The 16,301-nt window shown below is 43.4% G+C and overlaps 1 protein-coding gene across 3 annotated transcripts in view; it reads right to left on the bottom strand.

Moving 5' to 3' along the window:
- The window catches only part of LOC144594488 (netrin-1), a 192,656-nt gene that overhangs the window by 41,424 nt on the left and 134,931 nt on the right, over positions 1-16,301 (bottom strand). For all 3 annotated transcript variants that reach the window (XM_078401043.1, XM_078401044.1, XM_078401041.1), the window contains exon 5: positions 13,961-14,014. In XM_078401043.1, the coding sequence (XP_078257169.1) occupies positions 13,961-14,014 (54 nt within the window). The remainder of the gene's footprint in view (positions 1-13,960; positions 14,015-16,301) is intronic.

Genomic DNA, 16,301 nt, shown 5'->3' with positions numbered 1-16,301 from the left:
TTCTCTGAATGCATTCAAGAGAGAGCTAGATAGAGCTCTTAAGGACAACGGAGTCAGGGGGTATGGGGAGAAGGCAGGAACGGGGTACTGATTGAGAATGATCAGCCATGATCACATTGAATGGCGGTGCTGGCTCGAAGGGCCGAATGGCCTCCTCCTGCACCTATTGTCTATTGTCTATTCCAGCTGGAACATTTCGGGGAGCAATGTGCAAGGAAAGTTAAGAAAAGTATTGGGGTGATGACACACTTGTTTGATCTAATTGACACCAGTGGTCGATAGGATCATTGGGTTGCTTATCATTGTGTTGCAGATGTGCACTAGTAATAAAGTAATAAAAAACAACTAAAGGTGAGAAGGAAAAACAAAGTGCTGGAGGAACTCAGAGGAGCAGCAGCATCTGTGGAGGGAAATGGATAGGCAATGGTTCGGGTTGGGATTTAGACCACCCTGACCCAAAATGTTGTCTTTGCTGAAGATCTATATGAATGAAGAGATGCAATCGCAGGTCACTCCTCAGTCTGAAGAAGACTGACAATACAAAATGTTTTCTGTCCATTTCCCCTTCACAGATGTTGCCTGATTCTCTGAGTTACTGCAGAACTTTTGTTTTTGTTTGCTCATGAGTCCAGCATCTGTAGCTCCTTGTGTCTTTACATGTGAGAAGGATTCTCTATGATCCCTTTCTCAATGACCCAATGTGGTTTGTTGGCATCGTGATTCAGTGTGCAGAATACACTCTTTGGGTGCAAGGGTAACAGGCCAGCCTCATTTCGGAATGATTTCCATATCTTATTGGAAGCAAGGATCATATTGAGTGTAAGTGGCTCTCAGTCTGAAGAAGGGTCTCGATCTGAAACGTCACCTACTCCTTTTCCCCAGAGATACTGTCTGAGCCGCTGAGTTACTCCAGCTTTCTGTGTCTATCTTTGGTTTAAACCAGCATCTGCAGATCGTTCCTATACATTGAGTTTAAGTGGTGATGTTTGTTGTAGGGTGAAGGGAGAAGGAAGAAGTTCTTGCTAATGCTAATGATGTGACTTTCTCCTCAATGGTTCTTTGAGTTGTCAATGTCTGTTTCTAATGTTGGGTATCTAGTTGCAATGTCTGCCGAGACTTGTATTACCCTCTGGATCGGGGAGGGAAGAGGGGACCATGAGAAGCACTCAGTGAGAATAGGTGTTTCATAACATATGAATTCATCAAGTAATTACATAATAAATACTGCAGTGTTTTATATGGTGTGAGAGGTAATTTTCATTTGCAGCAGCCTGTGCTGGAATAAAAGATATGAAATTGAACTTTTGTCCATGTTAACCCTTGCCTAACTTTACTTCAGTACTTCAGTACTTTAGAGATACAGCAGAGATACATATATTTACATATACATACATATACATATATAAGATACATATCTTTAGAGATACATACTGCACTGACCAGCAATCACCCCGTACACTAGCACTATCCTACACACTCGGGACAATTTATAGTTTTAACAAAGTCAATTAACCTCTAAACCTGCCGTCTTTGGAGTGTGGGACGAAACTGGAGCACATGGAGAAAACCCACGCGGTCACAGGAGGAACGTACAAACTCCATACAGACAACACCCGTAGTCAGGATCAAACTCGAGTCTCTGGTGCTGTGAGGCAGCAACTCTACCACTGCTCTAACTTGTGGAAATCACAAGTGCACTGTATTATTGTAAATGTTGATTAAAGCTTCTGACCCACATCTGGTTTGGAGGATGTATTCTCCTTACTCTTTACATAATAAATCTGGCAATTACTATATATTAATATATGGAACAGCAGAGCAGAAGAAGAGGCCCTTCAGTTCACAATGTCAGTGCTGACCATGATGACTAGACCAACCCTTACCTACCTGCACGTAACCCATATCCAGTCATTCACTGCGTACGAAGCCTAAATGCTTGTATAAATTAGTTTGTTATTTTTACTAAATATGGTAATGTCTCTATTTGAATTAACATTACATGAAAATGTTGATATTCTAATATCGCACTCTACATTTTAAAAGTTGCACAATGATGAGAAGTAACTAATAGAATTAAGATCAGCTGACTGGATTTATGGAGTCAATTCATCTTTTTGTTACTTACAATAACAGATTTTAAAAAAAATTCAGAGCAGTTATATCTTGACATAGAATACAGAACAATACCACACAAGAACAGGCCCTTTTGGCCCACAATATCTGCACTGACCATGATGCCAATATAACTGATCCCATCCCATGGTAATCTATTCCTCCTGCTTTTTCATGGGTCTGTCTAAATGCCTCTTTAATATTGATATTATATCTGTTTCTATCATTTCAACTGGAAGTGCATTCGAGCACTTTTATTCTTTTTACACTTTTATTTTATTCTTTGTATAAAAAAACTTGCCTCACACATCTCCTTTAACCTTTCCCACTCTCACCTTAAAACTATGCCCTTGAGAATTTTAAATTTCCACTATGGGAAAAAGACTCTGACCAGGCCTCCATAATTTTATAAACCTCTATCAGGTTGCCTTTGACCTCTGATGGTCCAGGGAAAACAATCCTAGTTCGTCCAACCTCTCCTAACAACTATAACCCCTTAATCCAGGCAGCATTTTGGTAATCCTATTTTGCACTCTCTCCAAAGCCTCCACATCCTTCCTGCAATGGGGCGACCAAAATGGCACACAATACTCCGAATGTGGCATTGAGTTTTATACAGTTGCAATAACTTTGTATTCGATTCCCCAACTGATGAAGGCAAACATTCCTCCTTTATCACCCTATCCACGTGTTGCCACTTTCAGGGAACTATGATCTTGCAGCCCAAGATATCTCTTTGTATATCCATATTCCTGTGGATATTGCCATTTACTGTAGACTTTCCTGTTGTGCTTGACCTACCAAAATGCATCATACCTGTCTGGACTAAATTCCGTCTGCCATTGAACCATTCATATTTCCAACAGATGTATATCCTAGTGTACCTGTTGCAATCTTTCTCAGCATCCCCAACTCCACCATTTTCATGTGTAGGAAGGAATGGCAAATGCTGATTTACACCGAAGATAAACACAAAATGCTGGAATAACTTAGCGGGTCAGGCAGCATCTCTGGAGAAAAGGAATAGGTGATGTTTTGGGTTGAATTCCTTATTCATATTGAGAGTCAGGAAGAAGTTCAACCCGAAACGTCACCTATTCCTTTTCTCCAGAGATGCTGCCTGACCCGCTGAGTTACTCCAGCAGTTTGTGTCTACCAGCAATTTTCATGTTGGCTGCAGACTTACAAATCAGATCACCGACACTTTCATCCAAATCGTTAATATCTATTACAAACAACAGAGGTCCCGGCACTGATCCTTGCAGAACCTTATTGGTACAAACTTCCAGTCAGTGAAATGCCCCTCCACCACTCCACTATGTCATCATGACCAAGCCAGGTTTGTATCCAACTGACCAACTCACGATGTGACATAATCATCTGGACCAGCTTACCATGAGGTACCTTGTTAAGTGCTTTAATAAAGTCCATGTAGACGATATCCACTGCCAAACCCTCACCAATCATCTTCGTTATCCCCTTAAAACATTCAATTAAACTTGTGAGACAGGACGTCCTGTGTAAATGCTGACTATCCCCAATAAATCCATGCCTTTCCAAATGCAAAAAGATCCTGCCAGTGGCAATCTTCTAAATTAATTTCTCTTCCACGGTTTACCTGCTGATAATTTCCTGAGTTGTGCCTGTTTCCCTTCTTAATGAAAGGAACAACATTGCCATTCTCCAGTCTTCAGGGACGTCAGGAATCTTCTCCCTTTCCTTCCTCGGTATCCTGAGATAGATTCTGGGGGCGGCACAGTGGCACAGGGGCGGCACAGTGGTGCAGTGGTAAAGTTGCTGCCTTACAGAGCCAGCGACCCAGGTTTGATCCCGACTACGGGTGCGGGTGCTGTCTGTAGGGAGTTTGTACGTTCTCCCTGTGACTGTGGGTTTCCTCCGGGTGCTCCGGTTCCCTCCCACATCCCAAAGGCGTGCAGGTTTGTAGGTTAATTGGCTTCTGTGAGCCAATGTACCTGATGATTGCTGGTCGGTGCAGACACAGTGAGCCGAAGGGCCTGCTTCCATGCTGTAACTCTAAAGTATAAAGTAAAATCTAAAGTCTAAAGATTCCATTAGGCCTGGACTTATCCATCGTAATGTCTTTTAAGGCACTCAAACCATCTCCTTCTTAATATTGACATATCCTAGAATATTAATGTACCTCATCCTGATCTCTCCATCATCCATGTCCTCAAAGACTGCGGATGCAAAGTAGTCATTGTAATGTATTCATGCATGTTCATGTGCCATGTTAATGAGTGGGCGTTCCTTGAGCTAGGAATGCTGGGTAAATAAAGGCTGGTGTGATTCAGGCAACTAACGTGTGAGTGTACTTTATCTTTATGCCGTGTTGAACATAACAAAATTGGCGACGAGGACGGGATTGTGGAGGAGACTGAGTTGGTTTTGCATAGCTTTTGGACTGCTAAGTTTTAGGTGCTTTGCTACACCAGAACAGGCAGGAAATCTGAGCTTGTGCAAAGAAAAAAAAACCTCTCCTCATTCCTTTGTTTAAAAAAAAAAGAGAGGGATAAAATGGCGGCATCCACGGGCTATATCGGAAGCCTGGGCATCTTTGACAAAAGTAGAGAGCCGTTCAGCTCCTATATGGAGAGAGCAAACATGTTCTTCATGGCAAACAACATCACTGAGACCAGTGGTGAAGGAGAGGTAGTGGCTGCAACAAACAGGGCCGTTCGTGAACGCATGAAAGCGATTCTGCTCACGGTGATCGGACCTGAAGTGTACGGCACACTCGTGAATATCCTTGCGCCCATAAAGGCAAAAGATGTGCCTTTCAGTGATATTATAAAGAAGTTGGAGGAGCACTTCAACCCAAAGCCTCTGGAAATTGCAGAAAGCTACAAATTCGGCACGAGAAACCAGAAGCAAAACGAGACAATTAGTGAGTACATTGTTGCCTTGAGAAAGTTAACGTTGCACTGTAACTTTGGAGCCTTTCTTGAACGCGCACTACGCGACAGATTTGTTTGTGGTCTAGTGGACGAACGAATTCAGTCCAGACTCATGAGCACTCCTGATCTTACGTTTGAGATAGCATGCAAGATTGCTACTACGATGGAGATGGCATCAAAGAATGCTCGCGAGTTTCGTTCACCACATACTGCAGTGGCCGTGTATACTCACAAAGCAGCGCCTATGGCCAAACCAAAAGGGGCCAAACTGAAACCGAAATATGGCGGGGAGCCGAGTGCAGCCAGTTGTTATCGTTGCAACGGTAATCACCCATCCCAATCCTGTCAGTTCAAAACAGCTAAGTGCTATAACTGCCAGAAGAAAGGTCATATCGCCTCAGCATGTCGGGCCAAGCTTACAGTGGGAAACACACGACAACACCAGAAAGGAGTTCACAACTTAGAGATGAACCCGGATGACAATGAACTTGGGTTGTACATCATTCATGCAACTGATGTCAATAAGCCTACAACCAGCCAAGACAAGGACTTTCGAATTAAACTATTGGTTAATGAACAGTTAATTGATATGTGCATTGACACGGCAGCAGACTGTTCGGTCATGAGCAAAGACCTGTACGAAACAAAGTTCTCACAGACACCATTGTCCGAGAGTAAGGTCAAGTTGAGAACCTACTCCGTCGAAGCCTTGGAGACGTGCGGACAAATGAATTGCAAAGTTCAGTGTAATGGACAGTCAGTAACACTGCCCATCATAGTGGCCAGCTACAGAAATAAACCGACCCTCCTTGGAAAGGATTGGCTGCGTAAAATAAAATTAGACTGGAAGAACATTTTCAGCATTGATGTGTCCAAATCACGTCTTGAAAATGTCGTTAGCAAACACGCTGAAATATTTGCTGACAGTTACACGGGAATAACAGGATACTCTGCACACATTCGACTGCAGCAAGATGCGACACCTATATATTATCGACCAAGACCGGTACCATATGCGCTAAAGCAACAAGTGGAGGAAGAACTCAACAGGTTGGAGCGGAATGGAGTACTCGTGAAGACAGACCAGAGCAACTGGGCAACGCCAGTTGTGGCTGTGCTTAAGGCTGACAAAACTGTTCGACTATGCGGTGACTACAAAGTCACAATCAACCAAGTTGTTGTTGACGAACAGTATCCTTTGCCAACCTCGCAGGATCTGTATGCAGAACTTAGCGGAGCAAGAGTCTTCACTAAGCTGGATTTGTCTCATGCTTATGCCCAACTCAATGTTGACAAAGAAAGTCAGCAGTGCCTGACCGTCAACACACATAAGGGCTTGTATTCATACACAAAGCTGCCCTATGGTGTGAAATCTTCCCCGAAAATCTTTCAGTCCGTCATGGACAAAATGTTGCAAGGCATTCCGCACTGTGTGTGCAACCAGGATGATCTACTGATATTCACAGTGGGCATGGAAGAACATCTGGAGATACTCGAGCAAGTTCTCACACGATTGAACTGCCACAACGTAAAATTACGAAAGAGCAAATGTGCATTTGCACAATCAGAGGTGATCTACCTTGGACTCAAAGTAGATTCCAACGGACTGCGCCCAGTGAAGGCGAAAATTGAAGCAATTGTGAATGCTCCAACGCCCAACAATGTGACAGAGCTACGATCATTCCTTGGGATGGTGCAATTCTATGCACGATTCCTTCCAGATTTAGCAACTGTGCTAAAGCCACTACATCATCTGTTACAAAAGGATGAGAATTGGATGTGGGGAAAGGAACAACAACATGCATACGACATCGGCAAGAAAAACCTGACAAGTGACAAACTCCTTGTTCACTACGACACGACGCGCGAGATGAAACTTGCTTGTGATGCTTCAAGTTATGGTGTAGGTGCAGTGATTTGCCACGTAATGGATGACGGACAGGAAAAGCCTATTGCTTTTGCCTCCCGCACCCTATCACCAAGTGAGCGCAACTATGCACAGATAGAGAAGGAAGCACTCAGCATTGTGTTCGGAATCAAGAAATTCCACCAGTTTCTTCTTGGCAGACCATTCACCCTTGTGACTGATCACAAACCACTACTCACGATACTGGGTCCCAAGTCAGCTATACCTTCCATGGCGGCATCAAGGATGCAGCGCTGGGCAATTCTGTTGTCCCAGTATGACTACAAGGTGGAGTACAGAAGCTCCAAATGCAACGCAGTCGCAGATGCGTTGTCCCGATTGCCCCATGAGAACTCTGATGTGGGAAGCGAGAACTCAATCTACACACTGCAAGTCGTAGATGAAGACTTTCCAGTGACTGCAACAGAAATTGCAGCTGAAACAGTGAAGGACACTGTGCTGAAGAGTGTTTATGAACAGACATTGAATGGTTGGACTGAAGTCGAGAGTGGATCAAACTCGGAACTGAAGCCTTTCTATAATCGACGACACGAATTATCATGCGAGCAGGGATGCATAAAGTGGGGTTATAGAGTGGTTGTACCAGAGTCTTTAAGAAACAAGATTATGTACGAACTTCATGCCGAACATCCTGGCATAGTTAGCATGAAGTCAATTGCTAGAAGTTTTGTGTATTGGCCTGGTATAGACAGTGACATTGAGTCACTGGTGAGCAAATGTAGCGTGTGTCAAAATTGCCGCAGTAAACCACCAAAAACACCACTGCAACCCTGGTCATGGCCAAGTAGACCGTTTCAGAGAGTTCACGTAGACTTTTGTGAAAAGGGTAATGATAATTTTCTGGTGCTAGTAGATAGTCATTCCAAATGGATTGAGGCTAAGCATATGGGGTCAAGCACTACTGCTGAGCGTACCATAGACGAGTTGAGATCAATTTTTGCATGTCATGGTTTACCAGAAGAACTTGTTTCTGATAACGGACCTCAGTTTCGTTCAGAACAGTTCAAACAGTTCATGCAGCGTAACGGGGTAAAACACACACTTGTTCCTCCATACCATCCAGCCTCCAATGGGGCGGCGGAAAGGTCTGTTAGAGTAGTCAAAGAGGCTCTCAAGAAACAGGTTTTGCAGGGTAGTTCAAAGCTCAGCATGAAACATCGTTTGGCTAGTTTCTTGCTGAAGTACAGAACTTCACCACACACAACTACGGGTTATTCACCTGCAGAACTGTTGATGAAGAGAAGGCTAAGAATACGCCTAAGTCTAGTTCAACCCAATTTGGCCTCGAGAGTTGAGCAAAAACAGTTAAGTCAAAAACACCACTTTGACTTCCACAAAAAGGAGAGGAACTTCAAGCCAGATGAGCAAGTTCGTGTGCTCAGTCCTCCCAACAAGTCCAGTCGAGACAAATGGGATGTTGGGAAAATAGTGGAAGTGTGTGGAACAAAAAGATACTTAGTGGATGTTGGAGACAAGATCAAAAGTGTTCACGTGGATCAAATGATTCCAGCCAAAGACGAACCGAAAACTGAGCATGAATTCCTAATCCCTGAGTATTCATCTGAAAGTGAGTTAGAAAAGACTATTGTGGTTGATACACAAAATTCAGTGAGTACAGATAAAGAGACAGACTTCTCTAGTCAAGGTCAGCGTACTAACATAGAGCCAAACAAGCCAACAGTTGAGTCTACACGTACATCTGTTATGCCTGTTGCACCTGTTACTGTTAAACGATCAGGCAGGAACCGCAAACCAGTAATTAGGTTAAATTTGTAAATATGGTTAAAAGTATTGATGTAAATCAAGTATCACAATACCAAAATTGTAACTGAGTACTTGGATTTAATACTTAAAAAAGAGGGAGAGCAGTGTAATGTATTCATGCATGTTCATGTGCCATGTTAATGAGTGGGCGTTCCTTGAGCTAGGAATGCTGGGTAAATAAAGGCTGGTGTGATTCAGGCAACTAACGTGTGAGTGTGCTTTATCTTTATGCCGTGTTGAACATAACAGTCATCGAGAACCTTGCTTACTTCCTGTGGCATCGCTCATAAAGTTCCCTCCTTCATCCTTGAGAGGACCTATCAATTCTCCTCCTACCTTCCTGTTTCTAATATACCTATAAAATGCCTTGAGATTTTTATTAATACTGCTTGCCAAGGACATTTCATGGTTCCTTTTAGCCCTCCTAATTCCTTCTTAAAGTTCTTTCCTGATTCCTTTATATTTCTCAAGGGCCTTGATCGATTCCAGCCTCGTAAATCTTACATATGCTTCCATTTCTTTTTGACTAAGTTTACAATATTTCGTGTTATCCAAAGTTCCTGAACCTTATCTTTCACCTTCTCAGGAACTTGCTGGTCCTGAACTCTAACCAGCTGGCCTTGATAAGACTCCCACACTTCTGATTTGGAATTAAAGAGCCGTTCCCAGTCTACTTTCCCCAGTTCCTGCCAAGTGCTATTGTGCATGGAAAGTATTCATGAGACATTGAGAATTGGAACAGGGAAGAAAAAAAGTAGAGGGTGAGAATGTAAACATGAGTGAGAGTGAGCTCACAAACTTCAAGAGCCACAATGATTTTGTGCAGGAATCACACGCTGCACCTTTGGGAAGGTTGCAATCTTGCAAGCTTGTAGATCAGCCTCTTCAGTACTTTCTTATATCATATATCATATATATCATATATATCATATATCATATATATACAGCGCGGAAACAGGCCTTTTCGGCCCACCAAGTCCGCGCCGCCCAGCGATCCCCGCACATTAACACTATCCTACACCCACTAGGGACAGTTTTTTGTGTGACATTTACCCGGTCAATTAACCTACATACCTGTACGTCTTTGGAGTGTGGGAGGAAACCGAAGATCTCGGAGAAAACCCACGCAGGTCACGGGGAGGACGTACAAACTCCTTACAGTGCAGCACCCGTAGTCAGGATCGAACCTGAGTCTCCGGCGGTGCATTCGCTGTAAAGCAGCAACTCTACCGCTGCGCTACCGTGCCGCCACTTCCTCAGGTTGAGTAGTCAATGCCTGTTACTCATGCTCTGATGAGAAGGATTCCCTAGTGGAAGAAACGTTATGTCCATTTTTTGTTCCATATTGGGACTGCAGAGTGGCAGGGTGGCACAACGGTACAGTTGCTGCCTTACAACGCCAGAGACCCTGACTATGGGTGCTGTCTGTAAGGAGTTTGTACGTTCTCCCTGTGACTGCATGTGTTTTCTTTGGGTGTTTCCGGTATCCTCTCACATTCCAAAGACATGCAGGTTTGGAGGTTGATTGGCTTTGGTAAATTGTCACTAGTGTAGGATAGATTAGTGTAAGAGGGATCGCTGGACGGCGCGGACTTGGTGGCAGTAGGGCCTAACTCCATGCTGTATCTTTAAACTAAGCGAAATGAACCTTAACTAAACTAAACTAAACTAAACTAAACTAAACTAAATCTAAACGTGTGATAATGGAAACCAATAACTGGCACCACTTTGCTCATTGGACTCTCAACCTCCAATGCAACTGAATGCTACTGATATTGACCTGTGCAAATAACATTTTACTTTATAGTACCTGCCTCAACTATTAAATGTTCACCCACTCAACTTAAACCTATGTCCTCTGGTTCTTGATTCCCCTCCTCTGGGTGAAAGACTGTGCATTCACCCTATTTATTTTCATGATTTTATATACCTCTTATACAATCACCACTCAGCCTCCTGCAGTACAAGGAATAAAGTCCTAGTCTGCACAACTTCTCCAGATACCTCAGGGCCTTTAGTCCTGGCAACTTCCTCTTAAATCTTTTCTGCACTCTTTCCAGCTTATGTTATTAAAATAATGTTGCATTATTCCGCATAGTTTATTGATGTACCACCACAGCTGTAAACCATTGGACAATGTCTTTGCAAGGTGCAAAGAGAGGAAGACGTAATCTGTGGAATAAATATTCCTTTATCTTATTCATAACAACAGAAAGTGCTGACATCTCCCATGTTAGTAGTTTCTGGTATCCAGCTGTGAACGGGATTACATCATGACTGACTATGTTTTAGGGGCACTAATAATATTTTCCTTATGGCATCAGTTAAGGGAGAAATGTTTTAATAAAAGTGGTAGATTTCCAGTTGTTGATCTCAAAAGGGGAAACTTAGGCAGGGGATATTGCACAAGATATGGGCATTTTCTCTTTCATTTAAATTAACAAAATGCAGGCTCCACAACTGACTTTCTTCCTCTCAATTCACCAGTTATTTCTGCGCCCTGCAGCACAATATTCAACACAGTAACATTCAGCCACTGAAGTTCACAAGTTCACTCATTCTAGCAGCAGAAATAGACCATTTGGCACATCATATATACTCCACTATTCAATAGTAGCTAATCTGTCTTTCCCTCTCAACCCTATTCTCCTGCTCTATCCCCATAGCCCCTGATACCCTTACTCATCAAGAATCTGTCAAATTCCGCCCTAAAAATATCCGTTGATTTGGCCTCCAGAGCGGTTTGTGGCAACGAATTCCACAGATTCACCACCCTCTGACTAAAGAAATTCCTCCTCATCCCAATGTATGTCCTTTTACTCTGAGGTTATGGCCTCTGCTGCTCGACTCCCCCACTATCCTCTCCACATCCACTCAATCCAGGCCTTTCACTATTTGTGAAAGCCTGCCTAGATGTTCAATTCGATTGTGGCGGATCTGTAGTGACTCATCTGCTTTCATTTTCCTCAGCTCCCCATCCCTTGATAACCTTGCCAATTGACAGGAACAGGTCTCACGTTTGAAAGCACTAATTTACTCCATGTAAAAAAAGCCACCAGGTACTGGAGCAACCCAACAGGTCTGGCAACATCTCTGGAGAACATGGATAGGTGATGTTTGGGGTTGGAATCCTTCTTCAGGCCAATTGACTGATTCAGATTCCCACCACACTTCCAACTTTCTCCCGCACCATCACATTTCTAGTTTTCTCCCCCCATCCCCCCACCTACACGAAGAAGGGTTGTGACACCAAACGTCACCAATCATGTTCTCCAGACATGCTGAGGTATTCCAGCACTTTGTGTCTTTTTTTTAAATGAACAGTTTCTTGTGTACTCAATTGACTCCATATCCCCAACATCTGTAACTCCACTTTGCGGTGGACACTGTGCAGAGAGAGCGGGAGGGGAGTCTGAGTGCGCTGGGATATAATGGGGGGAGTTTATCTCTCCCATCCAACATCGAAAAGGACTGGCAAATTCAGACCTGGAATTGGTGTGCTGCACCCATTCTTTTAAAAGGAATTCCTGACCCTGTGAATTATGTAGGTCTTTGGACTTTAGAAATATAGGCCCCTCGGCCCACCAAGTCCATGCTGACCAGCGATTGCCCCGTACACTGGCACTATCTTACGCACAATCCTAGGGACAATTTACATTTCCTACCGAAGCCAATTAACCTATAAACCTGTACGTCTTTGGAGTTTGGGAGGAAACAAGAGCACCTGCAGAAAACCCACTCGATCACAGGGAGAATGTACAAACTCCATTTTGTTAAAAAATTTGCCCTGCACATCCCCTTTAAGCTTTGCCCCTCTCACCTTAAAGCTGTGCCCTCTAGTCTGACATTTCCACTCCAGGAAAAGGATGCCGCTTATCCACCCTATCTACGCCTCTCATAATTTTATATACTTCTATCAGATCTCCCTCAACATCCAGAGCTCCAGAGACAACTATCCAAGTCTACGCAATACTATAGCGAACACCCACCCAAATGCAGGAGCATTCTGGTTTCTAATGACTATATTTTGTTTAATGCAAACTTTCTTTAAAATGTTTCAGAACATCAGAGGAGATTAAAAACCCATTTCCAAACCTCAAAGGCTTTGATAGAGGCTGACCAAACATTTTGGACTGAGGTTAGAGCAATATGCCAACTCAGAAATGCTTTCTGTTGAGTTTTTTTTTAAGTGCTGGAGGAACTCAGCGGGTCAGGCAACATCTGTGGAGGGAATGGACTAGTGATGTTTTGGGTCGGGTCCCTTGTTTAGACTGATGAAATGTCTCCTGTCCATTCCCTCCACAGATGCTGACTGACCCACTGAGTTCCTCCAGCACCGTGTCTTTTGCTCAAGATTTCAGCATCTTCAGTTTCTTGTGTCTCTACTTTCTACTTTCTGAGAGGCACAGATTGGGTAGATAGTTAGAATCCTTTTACAAGATAGAGATATCAAATACTAAAGGTTATAGCTTTAAGGTGAGAAGAGCAAAGTTTATAGGAGATGTACCGGGGCAAGTTTTTGTACAAAGGGTGATGGGTGCCTGGAACTATTACTAGGGGGTGGTTCAGTTCCGTTCAGAGATACAGTGGAGAAACAGGCCCTTCAGCCCACCAAGTCCATGCCGACCAATGATCACCCATGCACTTGGTCCATGTTATCCCATTTTCGCATCCCTCACACTAGGTGCAATTTACAGAAGCCAATTAACCTACAAACCTGCACGTTTTTGGGATGTGGGAGGAAACCGGGGCACCCGGAAAAAACCCCACACGGGGAGAATGTGCAAACTCCGTACAGACTGCACCTGAGGTCAGGATTGAACCCGGGTCTCTGGCGCTGTGAGGCAGCAACTCTATCGCTGCACCACTGTGCCACCCTGGTGGTGCTGGTGGTGGTGGCAGATACCATCTTGGAGACCTTTGGATAGGCACGTAGATATGCAGAGAATGGAGAGATATGGATTATGTGCAGGCAGATAAGAAGTTGGTCTTGACATCATGTTCGGCACAGACATTGTGGGCTGAAGGGCCTGTTTCTGTGCTGGACTGTTCTATGTTGAAGGCTTGATCCATCTTGCTGGATACCATCTGAGCTACAAGAGGGGCTTCAGTTCGTTTGAGTTGCAACTTTGGTCCAGGTACATGTGTGTGTGTGGGGGAACTAGATGGCAATTCTGGGCAAGAGGCATAATCGCAATTGATTTGGCCCCATGCGCGTGAAAGGTAATATGCGTGGTCTTACCGGCAGATTCTTCCATGCTGCTGGCAACAGTAGTAGGTGGGACCACTGGAATTTCTGTGGGGAAGAAAGGCAGGCAACAGCAGTGAAACATTAACATATTATTGACTAGACCACTGCAAAATTAAAATATAAAGAGCATTTGTATGGCCAGTGAATGTTTCCACAACTCTACAGTGTACAGTTAGTCTGCAATGTTTATTCACAGTAATTGTAATGGGTTTCAGTTCAGAAAAGGTTCCAATTCGTTACGGCAAATTGGAAATATAGTCGTCAACAAGACTTGATTCTTTCAAACTTGCACCTTTCAGCATTGAGATTGACCATGCATGAAATATCACTTGCATCTCAAAAGAAGTGAGATTGAATTCTGAAAGATTTCTTTGTTTCAGTTGGGTTTATGTGCACTTGAACGCAAGTAGACAGCAAGGATAAAATATCATGAATAGGGCCATATCAATCATCTACAGTCAGTAAGAAATCGGGTTCTAATACATAGAAAGCAGAGAAATATTAGGCATTTGCCTGTTGTAAAATAATCAAACAAGGATGTTATAAAAGGTGAGAGTAAAGAATCAAGTCTTATAGAAACAGGTGCCACACGATGCTTGCATTGTCTGACCTTGTAAGCATTTACTCTTTTAAGTTAATTTAGGTCAATTGTAATTATTGTATCTTCACATATCTTGGCAGAAGTGCATTTCTGTTGGTTTATATAGAATCATATTCCAGAACTGGGCACAGATTATGTGGTCTAAATGAATTCTTGCAGGGTTTAGGATCCAACTCAATTCAGATTAGCTAAAATGTATATCAAAATAGAGAACCTCATCCATTTTACCTTGATATGGGGGTTATCAGGGGTCAATATAGGAAGTGTACTTTCATTTCTCAAAAGCACGGCTAAATCAACCACAGGAATAAAGACTGGAGATGCTTTCAGCTGCCGTAAAAGGAGTTGTCTTAAAGGATGGGTGTTCATTCTGATTTTTGAGCATTTGAAGTCTTAACTTGGTAAGTTCAAAAACCCTTTCAGCAAACTGCCTCATTTTTTTCATTTTTTGAAGGGAACATTTTATGTGTAGGACATTTCAGTGGGACGGATGTAGGTTTGGCGCACAAATTCAAAAGGCCGCATTTCGAATTGCAACCCTAGATGGTGACTATAATTAATGTCCCTTAGGTTGAGGAAGGTTTCATCTTCACCAGCGGTCTGCTCAAGCACAACTGGGAGCGTGTTGGAAATGTTGAGGGCAAACGTGTTGAGGCTACAGCTACATGCAACTAGCTGCCTGATAATATTCCCCACTGTGTGCGTGGCTTGCTGTTGTACATCATGATGTGCATTCAGCATCAAACAGCCAATATGGTTTTCTGAAGGGGGGGATGTCCTCATTTAGCCATAGAGTCAGTGAGTGATACAGCATGGAAACAGGCCCTTCTGCCCAACTTGCCCACACCGAGCAAGATGCCCCATCTACATTAGTCCTACCTGCCTGTGTTTGGCCCATATCCTTCTAAACCTTTCCTATCCAGGGACCTGTCCAAATATCTTTAAAATGGTGTGATAGTACCTGCCTCAACTACCTCCTCTGGCAGCTCATTCCAGAGAAGTTACCCCTCAGGTTCCCATTAAATATTTCCCCAATGTCCTCTGGTTCTTGACTTCCCTACTCTGGTTCTGTGCATTTACCCTGTCTATTCCCCTCATGATCTTGCACACCTCTGTGAGATCACCTCTGAGCACCAAGGAATAAAATTCTAGCATACCCAACCTCTTCCCGAAGCTCAGGCCCTCGAATTCTGGCAGCAACATCCTCGTAAATCTTCTCCACACCCGTTGCAGCTTATCAACATCCTTCCTATAACAGGGTGTCCAAAACTGAACACAATACTCTAAATGTGGCCTGACCAATGTCCTGTGCAACTGTAACGTTCCATCCCAACTGCTGTACTCAATACTCTGACTGATAAAGCCCAATGTCGCGAAAGCCTTGTTGACCACCCTATCTGTCTGTGACACCAAGTTCAAGGAACTATGTTCCTGCTCTCCCAGATCCCATTGCTCTCCAACACTCCCCAGAGGCCTGCCATTCACTGTGAAGGTCCTGCTTTGGTTTGATTTCATAAGTTCATAAGTTCAAGGAGCAGAATTAGGCCATTCGGCCCATCACAAATCCCAAAATGCACAGAGGTTACTCAGAGGTTTGGAAGTAGACCGACCACACAATGAAAATGAAGGGCATTGAGGCAACTCCATAACTTTAACGATGATGTATTCCAACCACTAACTGTGAATGGCAGGGGGTTAAACTTTTCTTTATTGACCATATTAAGTTGCAGT

Source organism: Rhinoraja longicauda, chromosome 6, assembly GCF_053455715.1.
Source record: "Rhinoraja longicauda isolate Sanriku21f chromosome 6, sRhiLon1.1, whole genome shotgun sequence".
Lineage (NCBI taxonomy): Eukaryota > Metazoa > Chordata > Chondrichthyes > Rajiformes > Arhynchobatidae > Rhinoraja > Rhinoraja longicauda.
This window is presented reverse-complemented; position numbering and strand designations above follow the sequence as displayed.